This window comes from Aptenodytes patagonicus, chromosome Z (assembly GCF_965638725.1).
Source record: "Aptenodytes patagonicus chromosome Z, bAptPat1.pri.cur, whole genome shotgun sequence".
Taxonomy (NCBI): domain Eukaryota; kingdom Metazoa; phylum Chordata; class Aves; order Sphenisciformes; family Spheniscidae; genus Aptenodytes; species Aptenodytes patagonicus.
Window position 1 is genome coordinate 16,782,678 of NC_134982.1, and position 23,757 is coordinate 16,806,434.

General features: G+C 38.1%; 1 protein-coding gene across 2 annotated transcripts in view; it reads right to left on the reverse strand.

Moving 5' to 3' along the window:
- OXCT1 (3-oxoacid CoA-transferase 1) overlaps window positions 1-23,757 on the reverse strand; it is a 92,762-nt gene that overhangs the window by 45,974 nt on the left and 23,031 nt on the right. For both annotated transcript variants that reach the window (XM_076363206.1, XM_076363205.1), the window contains exons 6-7: window positions 22,121-22,227; window positions 17,303-17,363 (exon numbers count right to left, since the gene is read on the reverse strand). In XM_076363206.1, coding sequence (XP_076219321.1) covers window positions 17,303-17,363; window positions 22,121-22,227 — 168 coding nt within the window. The remainder of the gene's footprint in view (window positions 1-17,302; window positions 17,364-22,120; window positions 22,228-23,757) is intronic.

Here is a 23,757-nt window from a genome sequence, read left to right on the forward strand (position 1 = left end):
CCATCAACTAATTATTATTTCCATATATTATCCTAAATGAACATAACACAGACAAACTGTATTTTGTCCTAGGGATTTCAAATGAGCCTAAGGATCCCTGCAGACTGGAACACCTTTGTGTTCACAGGCAGCTCCCCACTATTCTTACTGGTGTTTCGCAATTTCTATGTTCTACCATTAGCAGCATATGTAATTAAAATTAAGTATGTTAAAATATCCGTATAGCAATAAAATGGAATTTTGAAAAGGGATTAAAAATTTGCATGTAATGTCTGCAAGAATACATATCATCCAGTTCTGCAAGTGAAATTAATCATCATGTTTATATGAAAAAGAAAGAATTTGCACAGGGGAAGTACAAATGTCATCCGATTGCTCCAACTCTCTCTCCCAACTCTGCTCACAGGGAACTAGATGATACTCCAGCTGAGACACTGTAGATGGGCTGCCAGCAGCCTCCATCAGTATTGCCAGCACTGCTACCACAGATGAAGCTGTGCCAACAAAAGTGAAACCAGGAAATCTGATGGCTATGGGAATCGGCAACTTAAACTTTCTGTGACCACTGCAAGACATAACCCAAGCATCTTTCTAGATAAGAATGATAATGCAAAAATAAATAGTTCCATAGCTGGGCATATTCACTTCCCTTTCAAGTTTCATATTCCTTTATGAGTCTTTTCTGTAACACATCCATAGCCTAAGCCTCAATGAGACAAGCAGGAGAGCATTCATATTAATAATTAAAAGGGTGCGTGTGAGTTTTCTTCCTGTTCTGCTCTCCACCTAATCTATCCTTCTATTCTTTCTTCTCTCTACTTACCTTGCCTCAGGCTTTATTTTGTCATGTACAGAAGAATCCCTGTAAACATCAAAAATCATTATATGGCATCTCACCCAAGAGACACAAAGTCTGGCAACTGGAACTAATCAGGTCAGACCACCTCCTGCACTTTTTTTAATTAGCAAATCAAAATACTCTGGTACCATTTAGATTGCTTGATCACGTGTTGATTTTAAATCTTAACATCATCAGTGTGCTAGAAGACAGAAAATGTTTACATCTTTGCTACCCAGGTAAAGCTAAAGAGTAACTTCAAGAGACCATATGGGCTGAGTTCCCTCTTCTGGGGGGGCTCTGATAACGTGATTCAGCAATCCTTTCATTGTTTCAGGAGTTTCACAGTGTTGGTTTTCTTCCTGGGTATAAATGTTCTTGCAAATCTCATCTAATTGCTGACAATGGGAGCAGAATGAATAAATTCAATCATTTCTGAATACTGGTTTATCTGCAAGTACACCCAGAACACAAAAGCTGTTCTCTGCTATGATTCACAAGAGCCTTCTGCCATTCCTTTTGGTATCAGCACTCATAGAATCAATGGTCATTTGTTTCACAATATCACTTCCTTCTGTAATTTACATCTACTTTTCCCTTTTTAAAATAGCTTGATTTATTTTTGCTTATGGAAATTCAGCTACTCTTCTACAGTTCTATCTCAGAATTTCTGAAGGCTTCCAGAGAGAGAAAGGGAACCTCGAAGGTTATGGACTTCAAGTAAGAAAGATAAAGAACTCCAGTTCTTGTCCAAAAATTGGCAGGGAAATTACAATGACACAACTATTCATGCCAAAACACTTGAAAATAAAAAGGCCTTTCCTTTGAGTACGTACCTTTTAACCTATTTCTGCAGCCTAATTAGGTCCTTTATGATACATGAAATGTTTTCAGCTGTTTTAGTTTTAAATCTCAGTTTTCATAAAACTAAGCTATAACCAGAAATGACAATATAATTTCTTATTATGGGAAAAAAATCAAAAACATGCGTGTGTGGGTGGGTGAGAGAGAGAAAGAGACTGGGGGGGAGAGAGCTTAAAAAAACCTATGCATTTTTAAGTAGCTTATTTTTACACTGGCTTTATTAAATTATTATCCATTATCCAGACCATGAAATTTCTACTCCTGCCAAACTCCTATGGTAATGAAATGACAGTCAGTTAATAGCCAACCTGAAGAAGAGACTTTACAACAACTTTAAAAAGCAAACTACCACCAAGTAGTCTGATAAACGCACATTTTGGTCAATAATCACCACGTTATGCTCACATCAGACTTGGAATAGATGTCTTCGTAAGCATAGCGAGGGGCAGGGAAACAGTAAAAATCTGTAAAGTTCAGATTTATTAGGGAACCTTTAGCCTACTGAGACTGATCTGGGTCACACTGAAGGTCTGTTTAGTCCAGTAACCCTTCTTCTTGGCAAAGAACAGGAGCATAAAAGACAGTGTGGTACTTCTGGTTATATTCTCCCAGCTTCTAGCAATGTGCAGTTTAAGGACATCCTCAGTCAGAGGCTGGACATAGACCACCTTGCTTCATAGCTTCTGATGGACCATGAACTTGTCTAATAGTTTTCTTGGAACCCAAAAGACTCTATCATTGCATTTCTACAATTTAACTAGTAAGAAAAGCATTTCTCATTATCTCTTGTAATTTCACCATGTGCTTCCTTCTCTTTGCAACACAGGAACAGCACACAACTGTTCTTTATTTGCCTGTTCTATATCAATGAAGATCCTATGTACCTTTATATTTTTTCCTGGTTTCTAGTAGACTGTTATCCTCTGTGAACACCACAGAGAAAAACAGTGAGGTGTGTTGCCAATACATCATATCTGATCATTAGGGAAGCAAAGCTGACATAAATCTCCTAGGTTTGCCTCCAGGTTTTTCATCATGTGGCTACAGATCCTCATAAGTTAGGAGCCCCTGCTAGATTATACTCATTTCACCTTTGTTTTCTCTGTTCTAAATCTCCTCAATTACCTCCACTTCTAGTTGCCTCAGGCTTAATCTCTTCTCTCACACTTCTCTGCACCTGCTGCCTGTTTCCTCCAACCACTCCTTTCCATTCCGTGCATTTAACCTCTTCCTCCATGCTGGCAGCATGCTGACAGCAAAGAAGAAAACAGACTGCACTAAATTGCCTGCTCTAGATACTCACACATAGCAGTTCTGGGATTAAAATGGCAAAGAAAAGAGGAAGTATACTTGATTATCTGCAGAAGCTATCTATATGTAAAGCTGTGTGCATGCATGAAAGAATATGAAGAATTTAACCACCACCCTCTGAAAAAGTTCTACCATATACATAGAACTACACTTCAGAAATTTTTAAGCTAGTCACATTTTAGCACAGCCAGGATACACGATATTCTTAAGGTTCAAGAACATACTTGAAGTCAGAAGATACTGAGGTTTCTCAAAAGAATAATCCTAAGAAAATAACATTCTCAAAACAATGTATTTTCACTTTTTTTTTCTTATAACTAGGCAGTTTTACCCAAAATAAAAACTCACTTAGGCTGACTCATTTAAATCACAATAGAAGTGATTTTATAAAAAAGTAGAGTAGTGTTGAGCTACTTCAACAATAAATGCCTGCTATCAACTGTGCCTATAAATATGTACCGTAAAAATGTATTCTGTAAGTATAAACTGAAACTTGCAGGTTTTTCCTCAAGATGTTTGCAAAGTAGGTAATGAAGAAAAAAGCAAAGTCTGCTAACTATTATTGGTTACTGAAGTTACTCCATTAAATTGATGGAATTGCTTGTTTGATGATTTGCACAAATAGGTCTATATAATTCTGTATGCATCAAAAAGCGAAAGTGATAAATGATAGCTGTTTTCTTGCTTCCTTAAATTCATTCATTTGGATTTTACACTATTTTTCTACTGTAACATTACCTGAATTAAAGTATGAGAGATTACTTTAAGATCCAGCAGTCTACCAGTCCCAGTATTACCAACCAACCCAGCCGCCTGCAGCAGGCAAACCTGAGGAGTGATTCCTTCCTAAACCCTTCTTAAAATCTGGTTGTTTTGACATAAGCCATGAATGAATTCATGCTGGTTGTGATCACGTTTTATGACTTGTGCTTTTTTGATGAAATGAGGTGATTTGAGATGAAATGCGGCACTTAGGGACATGGTTTAGTGGACATGGTGGTGTTGGGTCGACAGTTGGACTTGATGATCTTAGCGGTCTTTTCCAACTTTAATGATTCTATGATTCTATGATTTCATAGTGCTCAGTGCTTATTTTTACTATACTCAACTGGATTATAGTAGTGATAACAAAAACGGGAACGCAATTATGTTACCTTTTAATTATAAAGTGCTCAATTTGTATTCAGTACCTAAGTTCTTAACACAAAATGAAACACAACCATCCACATGGAATACATATAAAATTGCCTTCTCAGATCTGGAAAAGGCAATTTTGGAAAATATTTTTTTTAGATTACATTATGTAATTATTTTTCAATCAAATAATTAAAATAATTGGAGAAGAGCCAGAAGAAAACAAACAAAAACCCCACAATCGGTGAACATAGTCTTCATTTGTTTAAGGGTTAGCTAATGGTGAAAGAACGTGCTTAACCTGTACTAGGTAATTCTGCTGAATAAGGTAACTGACCACATCCCAAATCCTTCCACTCCAGAACAGAATAGCTGCTAACAATATTAACTCTACTGAAATGATATTATTTAACATTTTTGCAACAACATGTACGTTGCTTTAAATACATTATTCCTGTACTTCATTGCTTATTTTCAAAATACATTAGATTGAAAACCTTTGAACTGATTAGGAGGTAAAAATAAGTAACTGACATTTTTTATTAAAATTATTCACATTTTATCAAGAATAATCAAATCCTAAAAAAAAAAAATTAGCTTTAATCTCAACAAAAGATTTTATTTTCGTAGTCATATCAGAGAAATGACAAATGAAAAGAGACTGAAAGAGATCTCATCTCCTACGCATTCAAAGAAATGTAACTTAAAGGTCAGGAGATAAATCTAAGCTTTACTTTCAAAAATGAATTAAGAGGAATTTAAGTACCGAAGGGAGAGGTAGAAAAGTTAAAAAAAACCCCAAACAAACAAACAGAGATTTAATTGCATCATCCAAGAAAGAATTCTTCGTATTTTCCAGGCTATGCAAGTCCAACTAAACCACCCTCAAATTCAAGGAATACCTCTAACTAAGGATCAGACCAGAGCATGCTAAGCAGGAGACACGTAGGAAGGTAATCAGGGTAGAACAATATATTAGCAGCTATTTTGTAACAAATTATGTTGCTGGTTCTCTCTGGAAACCCCACAGGTATTTCCATAAAGGCAATGAAAAGACACATCATCTCAAAATGGCACTTCATGTGCACACATGTATTAGTTATCCTCCTTATTTCAGACATTCATTACAGACAGTGGTAGTTTACAAAGATTTCTGAAAACTACTTTACATGCTACCACTTTCTTTCTCAACAAGGGATCAGTGTGGTCCATTTCACTTTTAAATTCATAGCAGATATCCTAAAACCCCAAAATATTCAAGATCAATAAAATTCTTCTGCAGTGTTAAGAAAGAAGGTAGTCAGAGTATTTTTCAAGGAAAGGGTTGGAAGAAAGAAAACAACTGATAGTAGTATGTCATGTGGCTTAGACACTTCCAACAGATTAATCATAAACCACAGGAATGTGGGTATCAAGAGATTGTAACTAACAAATTTTAAGAAAAACAAAACTTTTTTTACACTTAATCATTATCCTTCCTGAAAGCTGCCTGGAAAGGAGAGCACTAAACATGCATGGAAATAAAAAAACAAGAATAAAGTGCTTCACCAAACCAAAAATATTATTTGACGCTGAAGCTGACGGAAACATGTTAAATCAGTCCTTAACACCATAAAAATAAAAGTTTTTGCTTATCACAGCTGAATGAGAAAATTCTGATTCCTCTCCCTCTAGCAACGGTGAAAAATTGTCTTTAGCACATCTGATATTCAAAGTCATAACAAGTATGACCTCTAATCTCCTGATCATACCAAGTTTTCTGTTCCATATCTGTATTTATTAATCAGAGTGACCACTGAAGCACATCAAGCCAATACCAATTGGCTTAAAATTCCCAATAGAACTCTTACGCAACTTACTTAAACTGGTTTTTATATAAACTGTTTATTTGTTTTTTTAACCTTTCCCTCCCCAGCCCCCTCAAAATAGAAATACATTAATGATAGGTTTCTTTGCTGTCTCTGATTCCTCTGAATTGTTGAAAGAAAAATTCAGTGTTCTCAGAAACCTTCACATCCACTTAGCAATTTTTGTTCTTCTTGTGTCTGAAAGTCTAGACAATGTCTTGAAGTGGGTGGCTGGGTGGCCAACTTCATATAACTCGTCTGGTTCTCCCCTCTCCCATAAGCCTCCTGGCAGACATCTAAATCGGATGCATTTGGTTAGCGTATGTTCAACCTTGATGGAATCTGATGTAATCCATCACAAACAGCAATTCACTTCTACTTGTATGATGTCTCAATTTAGTCCCTTAAATCCGGAGTTTCTTAAAGTCCCAAATCAGTTCTAATTTTGGATGAATGAAGCACATCTACCATGACATTTCTGTAAAATTTAAGACCAAAACCATGTAAAAATAGCTTTTCTCAATGCATGAACACCAGGAGAAACTGAGTGCATACATAGCTCAGGAAAATCAAGGGATAGTCTACTTTGGTGTGTGTGTGGGGACAGGAGTCTCTACTAATGGCTGGTGGCAAAGGCAAACACAAAGCACATAACTCCTCCTAAATGCCTTACAGGAAATGACCAAATACCACAGCACCAAGAATGTGCTGCTACCCAAGCTAGGAAGACTGTTTCTCAGCTGGACTCATCCCAAGATGTTACAAAAGCTACAAGACTTTTCAAAATACACAATTAAAAAAAAAAAAAAAAAAAAATACGCAACAGCACAAAGCAACAGAAACAAGGTGCATAAGAACTCGCCCAATTCACTTAAAAGAACAAGGGAGAACCATGAGACATTAATATAACTTCCATCAGCCTGGAACTCAAATAGGCAAAAATTTTGGCATAAAAATGCAAGTGTCTATTTTGAAGGTACTGTGGGAAAAAATTGGTACCTGAAACTATTTTTCTTGAGAAATTTAGTTAAAAATCTAATTGCTAGATGCATTTGTACCTTCATTTGCAGCTCTTGATGGTCAGAGTGTTTGAGAAATTCAGCACTTTGAGAGTCTCGCGGGCACAAGTGCTCCTTAGGGCATTGCTTACACAGCCAATTGGCTACATACCTCCCTCGTTTTGATCAGGAATATATCCCAGCTCTCCTCTTTGCTTTTCCATGCTTCTTTCAACAAGAAGGAAAAAACTGATATAATACATTTTACTTATTCCAAAGGTTAACAAAAAGGAGAAATGTGCTTGGTTTTCTATAATAAAAAAACCAAAACACCTGTTTAAACATGAAGTTGTTTTAAGATTTTTTTTAGCTATCGCTTTCTCCAGCTTAATCACAAACAGCAAACTAAGGAACTTAGTATCTAATTCATGGGAATATCAATTCCACAGCATTTCCACACACTGGACTTCAGGAGTCCGGGTTTTCTAGAAAGCAATCTAACACAGTTCTGGAAAAAAAATGGAAGACTAGGCAACTTTCAAATAAACCAGGAAACTGGGAGACAGAAATAGAAAACTACTCTGTGGTCCTCATCCATTCTTTTAACATCTTCTGCAGCCTGAAAAACCAGCATGATTTGAAGTGAAGACAGTCTTGGTATCTCAATCCTTTACTGCTCTTTAAATCCTCACTTTCTTCACTGAGTAATTCTATTCTATAGCATTTGCAGGGAAGGATGCTGCAAGAGATGACTAAAATCTGAGCTACTAATTCAAATGATTGCTCCAAAATTCTCACTGCAGCAATAGTTACAAGGCTGCAGCTTTTCAAATCTCAATATTTTGACCACCTGAAAAAATGCATTTGTTTCATGTCAGTAGGCAATTACTCACATTGTGAACTTTTTGTAAGATTTGCAGTTTGAATGTCAAATCTTTCTCATGTTGTACTAGAAATCTCCATCAGAGATGTTAATAGCACAGAAAACAAATTATTGCTTTGACACATAAATAAAAGTATATATGCATATAAATTCCTCTGCACCATCTTTTCAGTGATATAATCATGTATGATTTAAAATGCAAAGACTGATAAATCATTGATTGATTAACGCATCTTACACACAAAGCAGGGCATAAGCATTATCATTAATTTATTGTACATATTAGCACATACAATGAAAAGTTAAATCTAGAGTTTTTCAAATCCTACTAATTTTCAAATTCTCATGATACAGGACATGAGTACTGTTAATGAAATACACTTTAAATGCACAGTATATCAGGCTTTCTACAAATTGTTATGAAAAAAATCTAAATTTAGCTTTAGGAGCAAGCAGAGGCTTTCCATCAGTTTTGCCAGCACGCTGACTTCCTGGCAATCTGCAGTATCTACTGATCAACCATTGACTTGCTTTAGCTTCTTCTTTTTGAATGTCATTTTTGTTCTTAACATATGTGACAAGGATAAAAGGATTTTTTTTCATTGAAGATTATATTCACATCTGCAATGAACTTCTGAAGCTGAATGCTGAGAAAGCTCACGATACTCATTCAAGAAAGTATCAATTTAGAAAGGAATATAATATGAGACAGATAAAAGAAAACCAAATTCAAATCTTCCAGCACAATGTTGTGTGTATGTAAAACTATGTGAACAACAGTTGGCAACAATTTGATCTGCTATGAATTTTAACCCCTTAACATTCACTACTCCAGCAACTAAGTGCCACATAATTAGACATTATATATAAAAGAAAAGCAACCTTCGGAAAAAAAAACAACAAAACCACCTAGCTAAATTAACTATTAAAGAAGTTTATTCCCCTGAAAATCAGCAGCATGTTAATCATATGTAAAAAGAACTAACTTATGAACTCCCTTCTAGCCCAGTCTATTCCAGTGCTTCTCAAATCATTGTAAGATGGTCTGTACAACAGCTTTAAAAATGTTTTGGTTTTCTGTTCTGTCTTTTAATAAACACACGCACACACAGAATCATAGAATCAAATACAATGAAGGGAAATAAAAACAACAAAAGAGCATTCAAGTCTGGGGGTGGGCTTCTTTCTGGCAAACTAAAATTACTGTGGCAATGGTGTGCAAATGTTTCTAGGAGCTGCTTTTCCAAATCAGTACTAGTAGTCCCTGGATTTAAATTCCAATCCTTCCCTGACTTTTTCTTTAACTTTCTATGACTGGCGCCATAATAGCCACCAAACTGCTTTTTAACGTTGCTGAATACTGAAGCAGAAAAGGCATTAAACACTTCAGCCTTCTTTATACTCTGCATTGGTAATTTTACTCTCTTCATTGAGCAGTGAAGTATCAACATCCTTGGTCTCCCAACACACTATGTATGTACTCTTAGAAAGATTTCTTGCTATTTTCAAGTCGTCTTTATTTTGTACTGGGCTGGAGATTTCTGAGTTTGCTCCTAAGTGCTTAAGCTTTTTTGTTTGTTTGGGTTTTGTAATGCTTAGCCTCAGACATCTGACCTTGGTCCCACTTTCTGTCATTTTTCTTTTCTGTGTTTGAGATTGCAATGATTGTGATCACGGTCAAACTCCTACTGCTCTTCCAATGCTTTCTCCATGCTGGAAAAGTTTATTCTCAAGCTCTTAACACAGTCTTTCCCCAACTTCATTTCCTCCTAGCTATACCTCCCAGGAGCCTTCATCTACCGAGTCTTTGAGCTCACGAAATCAGTCTTCCTAAGAAGCATTCCTGATATTTTGCCGTTTTCCCTTCTATGCTTTCTAAGGATCATGAGCTTGCATTTCATAGTTACTCTCCGACAAATGTTCACTCAAATCTTTCATCTAAGGTTCCTTTGGGAAAGGATATTGTAATGTCTATACTCTATAATTGGGTTACCTAAATTCAGATCCACAAGCATCTCTGAGTCAGGATTTAGCCAAAACCTAGGCATGTAAATCCAATCAGGATTGGGTCAAAAGCCCTGACTAACCACCTAGATGTTTAAGATGCAAAGACTTCCATACTTATACTAATAATACATATTTATATATATAACATATTTTGCATATATTATACTAATATATTATGGCAACTAGAATTCTACTGTCACTTGTGCCAAAAGTTGCTGGTAAGGTGGCAGGACTAAGCAGCTCAGTGTCTATCCTGTGCCAAATGGGATTCTCAAACAAAACATTCCCCCACTGCAGACCCCTGGGACACCCCCTGAGCAACCATCCCCTGAGCGCACACAGAGTCATCACTGAGCAATTAAACAATATCGAAAAAGGCTATAGCAACACAACAGCTCAGTGGTTACAGCACTTGCACACAAGGACCTCAGTTCTGTATCCTCCTTGGCCTCAAATCCTGATCTGTGGTTTCCCAGAAACACATCCTAATGCAAAGTCTGTGCCCATCCCAAATCCAGAACCGCTTCCGGTACCACGGTTCAGTTTTGAGTTCCATGGCTGGGGCATCCAGGTAAGGAAAACTATTCTTTTAGATCATTTTTCCACTTTAAAATAGTACTTACAGGCTTTTTACAGTAAACTGTCACTGTGCAAAAACCTTGAAGAATTCCTCAGAACAGAGCTATGCATCTGAGGAAAGTTTTGCCGTTGTTAAATCACTTGGAGGAATAGACATCAAAGAAAAATGTTCATTTTCCAGTTTCCTCAATAAAACACAATGCCATGATTTAGCACAGATAACAGAATACAAATAGCATATTTCAGTCTGCTTCTGTCCCTTAGTGCAGTGCAGTTCATTGTACCTGAGATAATGGCGCTCACTGACGTGGCTGTGCGGTTACTAGGCAACCAGAGATAAAATGCAGGGTTTAATGATTTTTATTTAATGCATTTTTATGAGAAAGTACACTCTCTTTTTTCCTCCTCTGATATTATTTGAGGTGGAAATGCTGTTTACACAGGGAGATATATTTAGCCATCCTCTGCACCCTGAACAAGAAAATTATTCAAACTGGATATTCAAACAGCCAGTCAATAAGTATTTCTAAACATACTGACTATTACCACTATCAAACACTTACATCATGGCAGTGGCTGAGATCTCAAACCACTTCACCAGGGACAAGTATTCAGTAGGTCTCACAGCAGAGAATAACAATGGCAAGAAAACACACAACAGCTTACGGACGTTTGGGGCTGTTATGGATGTTTATGTACTCCTCCATGGCAGAGAGCAAGAGCGCAAGCCTATATCACCCTTCACCTCTCCTGTGCCGTCATGACACCCAGATCTGGCAAGGTCACACCACGTTTTTTCCTGTGGCTTTGGGTTGCCTCGATTCTCTCCAAAAAAGAGGCATCATGACCAAAAGCTGTCCCTCCCAGTGGGGCTCTGCTCACAGGAGCCTCTACAAGAAGATGCGCATCTTAGGAAGCGTCCCAATATCACAGCCCTTGCCCTAGCAGTCTAGGCACACATCCAGGAGGTCTCCCTGTAACTCTGAGCTGCTGCATATTTCATTTCCCATCACACAATTCAACGGGTCTGTTGAGGGGCCAGACAGCAGTGCCGCCTGCTGAATTCAGCAGACGTGTCCTTCATTCAGCAGAGAGTGTTGGAAATGTTACCACATACGTAAGACCACACAAGCCCTCAAGTTTCTTCACAGGCCAAGCCCTTCCTTGGCACCTTTACAAGACCTGGTGGCTCATATATAACTTGTGACCGCTGAGTTCCTTTTAGATCAGCTGATTTCCCGACTCTCCCGTCTTTGCAATAGGAACAGGAAAGTGTTTATAGATCTGAAAATCAACTGAAAGCCTCGGGCTGAGTGCATGCTTGAGGGCTCAGGTCCAAACAAAGCTACAGCTCTGACTGCATACTTAACTCCTGCAAGTTCTGCAAGATGAAGTGAGAAGCAGATGAACAGAGAACTTTTTTCAAATGCAACACTGTAGAAGAACTAAAAACCAAATAAATTCATGCACCATTTTGCTTTCACATATAAAGCCAAACTGACTAATGCTGCCAATACTGGATTATTTAACATTTTTCTCTGCAAAGATTACCTTCCAAATAACAAGAATCATGCGATTCAGTTGAAAACTTCTTTTTGACCCTTAATACTGGTCATCTTCAAACTAAAGTTGAAATTCCACTGGACTCAGTGCAGTTGGATCTTTACGTACAGTTACCTATGCCTCAGCATATATCTGTATTATCATGAATGTTAGCAGGCTCTACTTCCTATCAGTTAGATAAACAAAAGAAATGCATGTAACAGTCCAAAATATTTATGCAGGTCAGTAAACACCTGTGCTGGTTTTGGCTGGGACAGAGTTAATTTTCTTCATAGCAGCTAGTTTGGGGCTATGTTTTGGATTTATGCTGGAAACAGTGTTGATAATACAGGGATGTTTTCATTACTGCTGAGCAGCGCTGACACAGAGTCAAGGCCTTTTCTGCTTCTCACCCCACCCCACCAACGAGTAGGCTGGGGGTGCACAAGAAGTTGGGAGGGGACACAGCTGCGACAGCTGACCCCACCTGACCAAAGGGATATTCCATACCATATGACGTCATGCTCAGCATATAAAGCTGGGGAAGAAGAAGGAATGGGGGGAGGTTCGGAGTTATGGCGTTTGTCTTCCCAAGTCACCGTTACAGGTGATGGAGCCCTGCTTTCCTGGAGATGGCTGAACACCTGCCTGCCCATGGGAAGTAGTGAAGGAGTTCCTTGTTTTGCTTTGCTTGTGTGCGTGGCTTTTTCTTTCCCTATTAAGCTGTCTTTATCTCAACCCATGAGTTTTCTCACTTTTACCCTTCCGATTCTCTCCCCCATCCCATTGGGGGGGAGTGAACGAGCAGCTGTGTGGTGCTTAGTTGCCGGCTGGGGTTAAACCACGACAACACCTCTTGCATTTCATTATAAGTTTACAATCAATGTATTTCTGATCCCAAAAAGGGTACTGAACAGCTACTTCTGACCATTTGCCTAGTCAAAATAAACAAGGCTGAGGTTAAGACACTGTAATCTGAAATTTGCTTTAGGGGAATTTTAAGAATCAGTAACTCTCCACTGTGTGCCACACACAACTGGTAACGGTACAGCCTGACTTCCTCCTCGTTCAGAAGCCTCTTTATGCACAGCCAGCCTTGCTCCTCACAACACGGGACAGTTTTTAAGCAAGCACTAGCTATCAGTTTGTGGGTTTGTGAGGTGGGTTTTTTTGTCTCTACTCTTATCCTCCACATCCGCAAATGCTGCCAAGTTCTCCCACCTCTGAATTGTTACAAAAATTAAGTGTCTGTCCGTACCTCAGCCAACAGAGTGTAAAATGCCACACTGACTTAAACTAGAGAACAGCAGCTTTAATACATTAAAGAAAAAAGTGTCTTTTACTGTGTATGCATGTCAGGAGATTTCACAGCTCCTTGGGTTAACTTAGAAGGACAGGTTAACAAATGCAATTGATTCCCAGTGCACTTTTCACTTTCACCAAGATCACAGGTACCTTGAGATTGGATTTCCAGTAGTTTATATTTCCCTTGGTATGGATCTTACTATGCCAACTGCCATTCCATATTTTTACCAATGATCAGAAACTAAAATAAATCTGGGGAAAGACTAATGAAATAATAAATCCTAAGAAGGAAGCAGCAGTACCAGACACAACAGGTAAACTAGGTCTATTCAAACATAACATGTTTCACATCAAAACACAAAGTTAGACATCTGTGATTAAGAAATACCTGACATACTCACAGAATACATGTTGGAAAACACTGATTACACTTTTCCTGAAGTATGTGGGAAATGGATCAACAAGGTGTAAGCAACTAATGCTGTAGGACCCCCTGTGTAATGATCAGCAAAGAGTACAGGTATGCAAACAAGGAAGCAGCAGGACCAAAGAGTAACTCTGCTTTTCAGGTGACATTAGTGGCAGCAGTGTTACAATGCTGAAGAGACTCCAGTTGGTCATATTTGTAAAGTTTCAGAAAAAAACAGAGCGAGAAGGAGGTGGATATAAAAAGGATAGGAGAGCTGAAGAAAATGTTTTACAGTTAGAATCATTAAGACCTCAATCTGTTCATCATATCAACAACACTGAGAAGTCACTCAGTGGGAAGGAAATGCCAGCTTCAGAAAGGTTTTTAATCTAGCAGAAGAGAGTAAAAGCACTGGGTGGAACCTAAAGCCAAACTAAGTACAATAAAAAGACATATTTATACCAGTGAGGGTGATTAACCACTGGAACAAGCACAAACAGAAGGATGGGTTTTGCATCTCTTGTTTTGTTTGCATCAAAGCAGGATAACTTTCTGATAAACCTATCTTCCAAAATTCAAGTTATACTCTGATTGAATGTACTTACTGAGCTTAAGACTGACATAAGTGAATGGCCTAGCACCCATCCTTCTAATGTAAAGTTTAACAAATGAAGTTTTGTTCCTGAAAATGAGATTGCTTCTAAAGGACTGGATAAAACTAGATGTATACAAATAATCAGAAAAGGGAAATAAATAACTGTCCTGGTTTCGGCAGGGATAGAGTTAATTTCCTTCCTAGTAGCTGGTACAGTGCTGTGGTTTGGATTTAGGATGAGAACAATGTTGGTAACACAGGGATGTTTTAGTTGTTGCTAGGTAGTGCTTACACTAGTCAAGGACTTTCCAGCTTCCCATGCTCTACCAACTGAGAAGGCTGGAGGTGCACAAGAAGCTGGGAGGGGGCACAGCCAGGACAGCTGACCCAAACTGGCCAAAGGGACATTCCACACCATGGGACGTCATGCGCAGTACATAAACTGGGGAAAGCTGGGGGGGGGGGGGGCCGCTGCTCGGGGACTGGCTGGGCATTGGTCAGCGGGTGGTGAGCAATTGCACTGTGCATCACTTGCTTTGCGTATTATTTTTATTATTATTATTATTATTATTATTATTATTATTATTATTATTTTTATATTGCTATTATTATTTTATTTCAATTATTAAACTATTTTTATCTCAACCCACAAGTTTTTCTCACTTGTGCTCTTCCAATTCTCTCCCCCATCCCACCAGGTGGGGGGGAGTGAGCGAGCGGCTGCGTGGTGCTTAGTTGCCGACTGAGGTTAAACCACGACATCAGAGTAGCTACGAGGAACAACTCTCTTTTCTGTGTGTTTATAGCATTCATTTTAAAGGAAAAATTTCAGCAACTCAAAAATCAGAAACAGAGAGATATGCCTCTAATTTTTGCTAGTTACCTGCCTCAGCTTGGTGCTTCGTGCTAGACAAGCAGATGTTGGCAGCGTAAGTCTGGTTGCATAACAGATACAAAGCTCCACGTTCACAATCAGGATGGGAGCACCAGACTGAGAAACTACAATCCTGCAAATCCCAATTAATCACTGAATGACTCTGTAGACAAGTCTGACCTCTAGCTAGTTTCACGGAAAGGAGCAGGGATGGCTTCCAATCTCTACTTCTAGGACTGTCTGCTTAAATTAAGCTAAATGGTCAGTGGGTGAAAAACAGAAACAGAGCTGGGAATGGATATCAGAATTCAGAAATCCCTGCTGCCAAGACAGTATCCAAATTACTACCCTACACAAACTTTTTTCTTCTCCCTGTAAGTGGGATTGAGAATTTCACCCTTCAGCCTTGAACAACATTAACTAAGGAGTCAGGCAAAACTCTTTTCAGTTGCCTCAGTTCCCTAGTGATTACCTCTAGACAGATGCAGGCTGACAATGCTCAGTACTGAGGATGTACTACATGCCATATTGACATATCTCCTCCCGATTCCCTGGGTTTGAACTCTAAAATCCAAACATGACTTTCTGAATTCCACTTTGGAAGAAAGACTCTTAAAAGTTAAGCCAATGAGGCATTGCATTTGGCTCAAAATATCTATTTGTCCTAAATCTCTGGTTATGCCTCTTCACCCAGTAATTTGTCCATAAAAAACTAGAGTTGTAAAGTAATACTAATGTGCCATCTTGCAAAAAACTTGTCAGTTTTTAAATGGTATTTAAAATGCAACAAGACTTACAGTGGACACAGTTTACAGCAGATCTACGAAAGACTGTTAAGTGTAATTATAGCAAGAAGGATGTCACATAATTGCTGCTCACTGACAAGAAAATTCTACCCTATCACATGTAGATAGAAGAGCAGAAAGAGAGAATGAGATGGAATGTAGGTGGGAGGCTTTGATCTACTTAAATTCTCTAAACGCCAGACTGAACAGAGTATGAAGGGCAAGTGACTAGAAGGAAAGGAAATGATGAAAGATTCTTTATTTCATTTTTAAATGGAAAAATATTTTAAACCTTTCTTGAAAACCAACTGTGAAAATTCAGGTACTGTTGCTGAATTGTCACTGTAAGTCGTGTGACAAATTCTATGGTATTTTTTGCCATAGTTCTGTAAAACACAAAGAAAACTTAAGTTCCCAAATGTATTATCTAGAGATGTTTATGCATTTTCCAGATAAGATTTTACAAAAAAAAAACCCACCCCCAAACAAAAAAAACCCAAACCAAAACAAAAACCCTGAAGAAACACAAGCCTCTTCCATTTAGAATTTAGTAGAAATAGTCTACAAGAGTTTGTCTTGATCTTACTGTCAAAACCATATTTATCTTTTATTAGGCATATAAAAAAACTTACCAGTGATGAAAAAGCTAATAGAGCACTCTATCTTTTAGATATTGCTATGCCTTAGCAACTCTCCAGTCACCAATACATTTCCAGTGTAGGCTGCTCCATGTTTTTAAACATCTTTTTAGACACCAAGGAAAAAGGACAAAAAGACTGGAAGAAACTTCTAGATCATCTAGTACATCCTCTTTCTCAAGGCATAACCAAATGTCTGTATCTCATTCTGGACTGATATTTATGTCATTTATTAAATTTTAGAGACTGCAACTGTGATAGCTCCATGATTTGCCCAATCTATGCTGTTATGTACTTATCCTTGTTATTAGAAAGTTTTGCATAAGGTCTTATGTGAATCTTCTCAAGCACAGCCTAAACCTACTGTTTCTTCTTTCATCTACATATTATTTTATTTAACAAATTTGAAGGCTGTTGCCGTGTTTCCCTTTCAAAGGCTGATCACAGTGAACATGAAGTCCTGGCCAGAATCAGATGAACAGTAATAAACTGAGGAACCATGGTGAACTAATCACGAAAACAAGGCATAGTGTTAGGAGCAGGCAATCCAAGGAGACAGGTTAGACCACTGTCCCTGGTATGAAATCCCCCAATGAGTCAAGAAAAAGAGAACTCTGTCCCCAGAATACGATGCAAAACAAAGGGGTTTGTTGACTACAGGGGTATACGGCTTACTGTGTTTCAATTCCCTACCTCTACCACAGTTGTCTTGGCAGCTTTGCACATAGGTTGGTTGAAGTTTCTTGCAGTTTTCCTGTGAAAGAAAAGAAAATTAATAAATATTAAAAGCTGTAACAGTACGAGGAAAGACTTTTCAGAGATAAGCTATTACAAGTATCTCTGTAATATAAACATCACAAATCTTTTCACCAAGTAGCTAGACTAATAAAAAAATAGGAGGGAGGAAAAAGTATTATGGAGTTGTGTAAGATTAATATGAAATTAAATCATATTTTGCTACATTACAAAATATTAATTACAGCTCTTTTGACTTTTAATCAGCACAATGTTTAATTGAAATTGGGTATGCTACTGATATCTTCACTTATTAGATCCAAGAGCAGCAGCAAGCTGGGCTTTGTACAATCTACCTTCCCATTATCTCACTGCGCAAAGAAATTAATCCCCACAGGGGGGCCAGCACAGGGCCTAACAACCTCTCAAGTCCCACATATGCCTTCATAATTCAGACTAGGACTTCGGATAGTACTTTGCACAGTAGTAAATTTAATCCAATTCTCTTGATTAAAAAAGCTGTGCCAGTTTTGGCACTCCCTGCAAAACTCTGGCATTCATCCTAAGTATTCCCACGCAGTATTTCTGTAATAGGAAAAAGAACCTCTAGGGAACAAAAGTAACACGTGACATGTATAACCATGCTGGGATCTGCACTGAGATCCTAGTAGGCACAGGGGAAAACAAGTGACCTGTGTCAGCCCCTCTCTGTATTTTTCAGAAGGCAAACAAAACTGTGTGGTATAATATTAAAGAAAAATAATGTATATTTTAGTGGGGTTCCACTGATAGCTTCTCAGCATTTTTCTCTTTTAAAAAGTAGAATTCTTGAAAATTTTTCATCAAAATGCATGAAACTAGGATTCAAAACAAGTCAAAACCTCCTTTCCCTCCATCCCCTTTCCACAGAAGCCTTTTTTCTGACCATCCTCATTTCCCAACGGCGCCTCCTGCTTTCTTCACCCTTTTGTGCAATGACCTTGCCTAGTGCTATAGCCGTGCTGAACTTTGGGATGCTGCTGCCACCTCGTGGCTCTGGAGGAGGTAGGGAATTGGCCAAATCTTGAGACTACCATGCAGTTTTAACAGGATTTCTACTGCAGCCATCTTCAGAATCAAAGCTATACCCAAAGACACGTATCTTGGGGAAATCCTGTTTTATTGGCAATACACAGCAGCTGCAAAGCCTCTAACAGAGTCTACAGAAGGGACAGTATCTTTTGGCCTTGGGTCTCCTCTGTGGCTGTGTAAAAACAAAAGGACGTAAGAAGAGGAAACCATAAAAAAAAAAAAAAAAGACTTGAATTTATATTCTTCTCTTAGTGCATGAATACAATACTAGCTAGTAGCGATTTAGAGAAAACTACCCTAAACTAGGTAGAGTAGAAAATGAAAAGAAAAATACAGTTACAAAAGCTGAATTAAAATAGCAGGGGAATGGATACAGATGGGGGAAGGCAGACGTGAAAACAAAGAATTCAGTATTTCATCCCAAGCGACTACTTTTCTGAGCCAAAGACTTTCTGAAGATCATAGTGGCTGGTCTGCCAGCAAAAGAAATAAATATATTATTTTCAGAAGGCAAAAACTATAAAATTATTTTTACATAGGGAAAAAAGTTACAAGAAAACATTTCAATGTCAAATTAAGAAGAGTTAATGGGCTTAATTCTGACCCTATTTATAAAAGCTTATGCAATTTAGAATGATCTTGGGTTAGTAAAGTTGTTTCAGAAGCAGAAGTCCTTTACAAGGTCAAAGGTCTTATTTCTAAAGAACACATCATCCAGAAGGAAAAGAAACAGTAACACTAAACTTACTTTCCAACACAGATTAATGTTCAGGTTTTTGGAGTATGAAATCCAGAAACTAGCTAGCCAAGTTTGCCTTTTTATTTTAAGATAACTTTCTGGACATCTAGACTCAGTAATGTCTACAAAGTCCATTGTTCCAGCAATGGATTCCTAAGCTGACCCAAAGGCATGACAGCAGCTCTTCTCCCGAAGGCAAAAGATAGCAAACTAATTCATAGTAGACTAAACCAACGAACTACATCCACTATGTACGTAATGGTGCAGAGATGAAGGGACACCTCAGATACGAGCTGAATTTACGTATTGTGGAACCACTTCAAGCATGAAGAGATGACCTTACATGACTGTCTGTGACAGCAGGGGCCCTGACTCAGGTTATCCCTTCAATGTCTGTGTTCCTTTGTCAAGAGCGTACTTTCATTGGCACCAAACCACACCTCTGCTTGTAAAGTGGAAGTATGTTGGACTAGAGCAACTCCAAAACAGAATGGTACCAGATGAAAAGGGAGGGGAGCCAAAGGAGGTAGAATGTCCACAAAAGCAGTGGCACTCCCTGCTCTTGTCCCTAACGAGCAAAGCTCCAAGGGAGCTTAAGACCTGGAGACACTCTGTTCTGCTAAGTAGAACTAGTACCTGCATTGAACTAACAAAGCGAAATGCCCATATATGCATCCTTTCAGCTAGCACAGGGACAAGGTAGGATTATTTCATTATGTTTGAGAGAGTCTTGGATTATTTGTCTTAGTAATGGTGCTCTATACCTAAGAATTATTATCTACTGGGCCAGACACAGGTCTTGGTAAAAGCTGTGGTGCAAAATAGTCCACTCAGCATAAAGATGCCCAGAAGGAAAGCAGCCACAGCATGCTGTATGGAGCAAAAGAGCTAGGGGACATGAAGTACCATGTGGAAAACCCCATTTAAAAAATTGCTTTCTAAAGGAGCTGGTGCCATTCTGGATCCTCCGGAAAACAGTATAGCTTCATGTATGAGAACACACAAAAAAACCTCATGCTGGCCTGTGGTCCAAGTAAGTCTACCTAAAGTACATCCTTTAGATTTAAAAAAGCTCTTAACTTGAGGGTGATTAACAGTTTGGCAGACACTTACTCGATTCCTATTGGCTCCACAGATACCAGAGCCATGGGAAACACACTATAGATAGTACCACACTGCTGTGAAAGCGGTGGCAGATGTGAGTAAACACAGAGCCTATGTGTATTTAGGCATACCTCAACAAACAAAAACAGAAGTCACATGATAAAAAAAGTATGGAAGGCTCCCACTGGCAGTGAGTACATACTCAGTATGTAGCACGATGTCAAAAATTCATTTTCCTTTTCATCCTGTAGATCACACAAATATTGCTGTTATATTCTAGTCTATTACAGTTTCCTCCTCTGTTGTCTCCCGCAGACTATGAGATGAGCGTTATTTTTCTGTTGTAGGCCACAAGGTAATCTGTGTCCAATCCAAAACCAGAATGGGTCACTGCTTATTATGACCAAATTCTTTTAAGCTAGCAATACTCTACATGGAATAAGACACTGGATAATGATGTTTCCATCTTTGATTAGTTACACTTGAAAGGAGTTGTTAAGATTTTTAGGTCTCCACTCCAGATGGAAGTAGTATCTGGCATCAACTGTATTGTGTGAATGTGGGAGACATATGAAGACTTCTGAAAGGAACAGGCGGGAGAGGGAAAGGCATAAAGAGAGACCACGGGACATAAAGGAAGAGGGGGAAAAAGGAAGAACGCAACCAGTCTGTTTCTGCGGAGAATAAAAGAATTTTTCAGAGGTAAGTAAACATCAATAGCTAGATACATGGTAAAAGTGCAGACAGTAGAGGCTCAAGATCAAACGAAGACAAGCCCAAGGGGGAACACTGTTTCCTGTATTCCATGTCCCAGAGCCTAAAGAAAGCAGTCTAGCAGCCATCAAATTCACATGCACGCACACAAGAAAGTTCAGTTTTCAATCAGAAACCATCTTGTCTTGCCAGTGGGCAAGCCAGGATGTCAAGAGTTGGGTAAAATAAAAAATCCTTTCTTAATTAATTTTCAAGTATTTTAATTTAATATTATGTCTATAAGATATATAGATAAAAGCTTATGTAAATACATGTGTGTATATACATATATATGCAAAAAAAAGCATTACTTTATCGGTGTTATTTTATCCACATATTTTTCAGTTACTTTTTCAACTCCTTGTTTGTTTTAATATATACAAAGCCAGACTGCATCATTCAGCATCTTCTTGTGGTAAACTGCAACTGATTACCGTAACACTTACCTTTTCATCTGATAGCCATAAAACAAACAAATAAAAACCAGACATTAAACATAAGCAAACCTCTCCTGCTTCAGTTCAGGACAAACCAGAGCACAAATATAGCAATTCAAATAAATGTTGTTATCACTAGTGCAATGCCTAAACTTTTCACTACAAAAGATGTTTAAATTCATATGATGCCTCTCCCTACACCACTGAGATCAAATCAACTTTAAACACACTTTTCTAGGGACAGAATCAAGTCTTCCCATCACTGACTGGCCAGGAGACTGACTCAGCTCCCTTCTCTTCTGACATACATGAACCTGCACTTCTTGGGTCAGCCTTCAATTGCACAAGGAAAAGGACCCAAACTAACATGAAAACTGAAATGAACAGAATGTCACTACATTTCTCCACAGTCATCATAATGACTTTGGTCTGCTATGTCTCATTTTTAACTACCAATGTTTTATTTCACAGCTATGTTTGAATTCTCAAAAGTCATTAGAAAAAGCAATTATATTTTGTTTTTTATAGCCGTATAATTTGACAGCAGGGAAAGGCAATATGAAAGAAAGTGGAATCAGTAAAACATTTTGCCATCACACAGGAGACAAGGATTGTCCTCTTTCATTATCTAAACCATTAAAGAATCTTTTCCCACTGGTAAACAAGTCATACCTGAAAATGATGTTTCCTGCACGATCAGCCTTCCATGCCTTCACAAGAGCAAAATCTCCTGTAATCGACTTCTCCAGAATAAAGTGACGGCCATCAAATTCTCGCACCTAGAGAGGAAAGTACACTATTGAGATCTCCAAACAGATCTCCCATGTAATATTTATTTTATGGGGTTAATTTTACAGACTATTATATTTAGACTTCTTTTTGTAATACATAAAGTTTTAGCTGAAAAACTGTAGCTCAACTGTGTAATAACAGAGAAGCACGGAAAGGCTGTAAACCCCAGTTTTATCAGTGTCTCTGTTCAGTGAAACAGAATGAGAAGCAGATCCATAATCCTGCTGCTCCATCTACTGGAATTAGACATGCTTTTTCCTGCACATCTACCAGATAACCAAAAACTGAAGTCGCTAAAGCAGAACTGTTGAAAAAGTTCATAAACACTGCCCACAACCAGAAACCCCAAATCTAAAATGAAGTGGATTTGAGATAGAGTACTCAAATCACATCATCTGACAGGCTGAATTTTATTTGATTTTCTCTGCATTTGTGATCAATATTTGTAATGATGTTGTGCCTGAAGGCAGAATATGTAACTGACAAACAGCTAGTATTTTAATCTTATATAAAAACATGAAACAGCATTTCTCTTAACAACATAGAAGGTTAGAGTATACACAAAGACTACTTGAGAGCTATTTAAAATTTCTGAGAGGGGGAGGAAGTATGATAAAAGTGGATCAGAAGTCAGTTTTTCGGTCCTGAAAAGGAGATCTGAGCTTTTATAAAATGACACTTGCATTCAAAACGGATTTGGAGAATGGATTTGATCAAATCATGCTAGTGATGTTATTAGCCCCCCAAAAGACTGAGGAGAGTAAGAGAGACTTTTCCACGAATGTTAAAAGTAGAAGAAAAATGTTATCAAAATTATAAGCTATTTAATAAACAAAACATTCCTTCAAATGGTAAAACATCATAATGACATATTCAGTAAGAAAACTAAGGAAAAAAAATATTAGGTTAATGATTAGATACTGAAAATAGCCATGTAGAAAAATACACAAAAACCATGGAGGGGGAAAAATTACTTTTACCCCAGAGACGTTCTTGAGGTAGAATTTAATGCCATTTGCAGCCTAATTGGAACATACAGCATTAGCCCCATCCACTTCTTCAAGCACCGTTATGGCACTGAGAAATCTCTTCCCTTCTCCAAATTATACATCCAAGTTCAATATGAAGCCCTTCTCACTTGGAAGCCACACTTTTTATTTCTTTGCAATTTCAAATACTCAGACTAAATTGCATTTCAACTGTTGGCAAATGCATTTCCTGAAAGTTTGTGTCAACTGAGCTCTTCCCTGTTTAACAGGAAAACATCCCATCTCTCCCACAGTATTTAGGGACCACCTGCCCCACTAATAAGAGGTTGTTCTCAATCTGTACTGTGCACTGCAGTGACCTGATACAAGATTTTGTTTGAATACACAGCGAACCTTGTCAGACAACTGTCAAGTGAAGAGTAACTCAGCAAGGCAGGTTTACACTTGGAGCAGTTCTTGATGCTAAGTCACCCTAAAGCTGTAAAAACTTTTCTAACACATCACAGAGGACAGAAGTGAGCAGTGGCA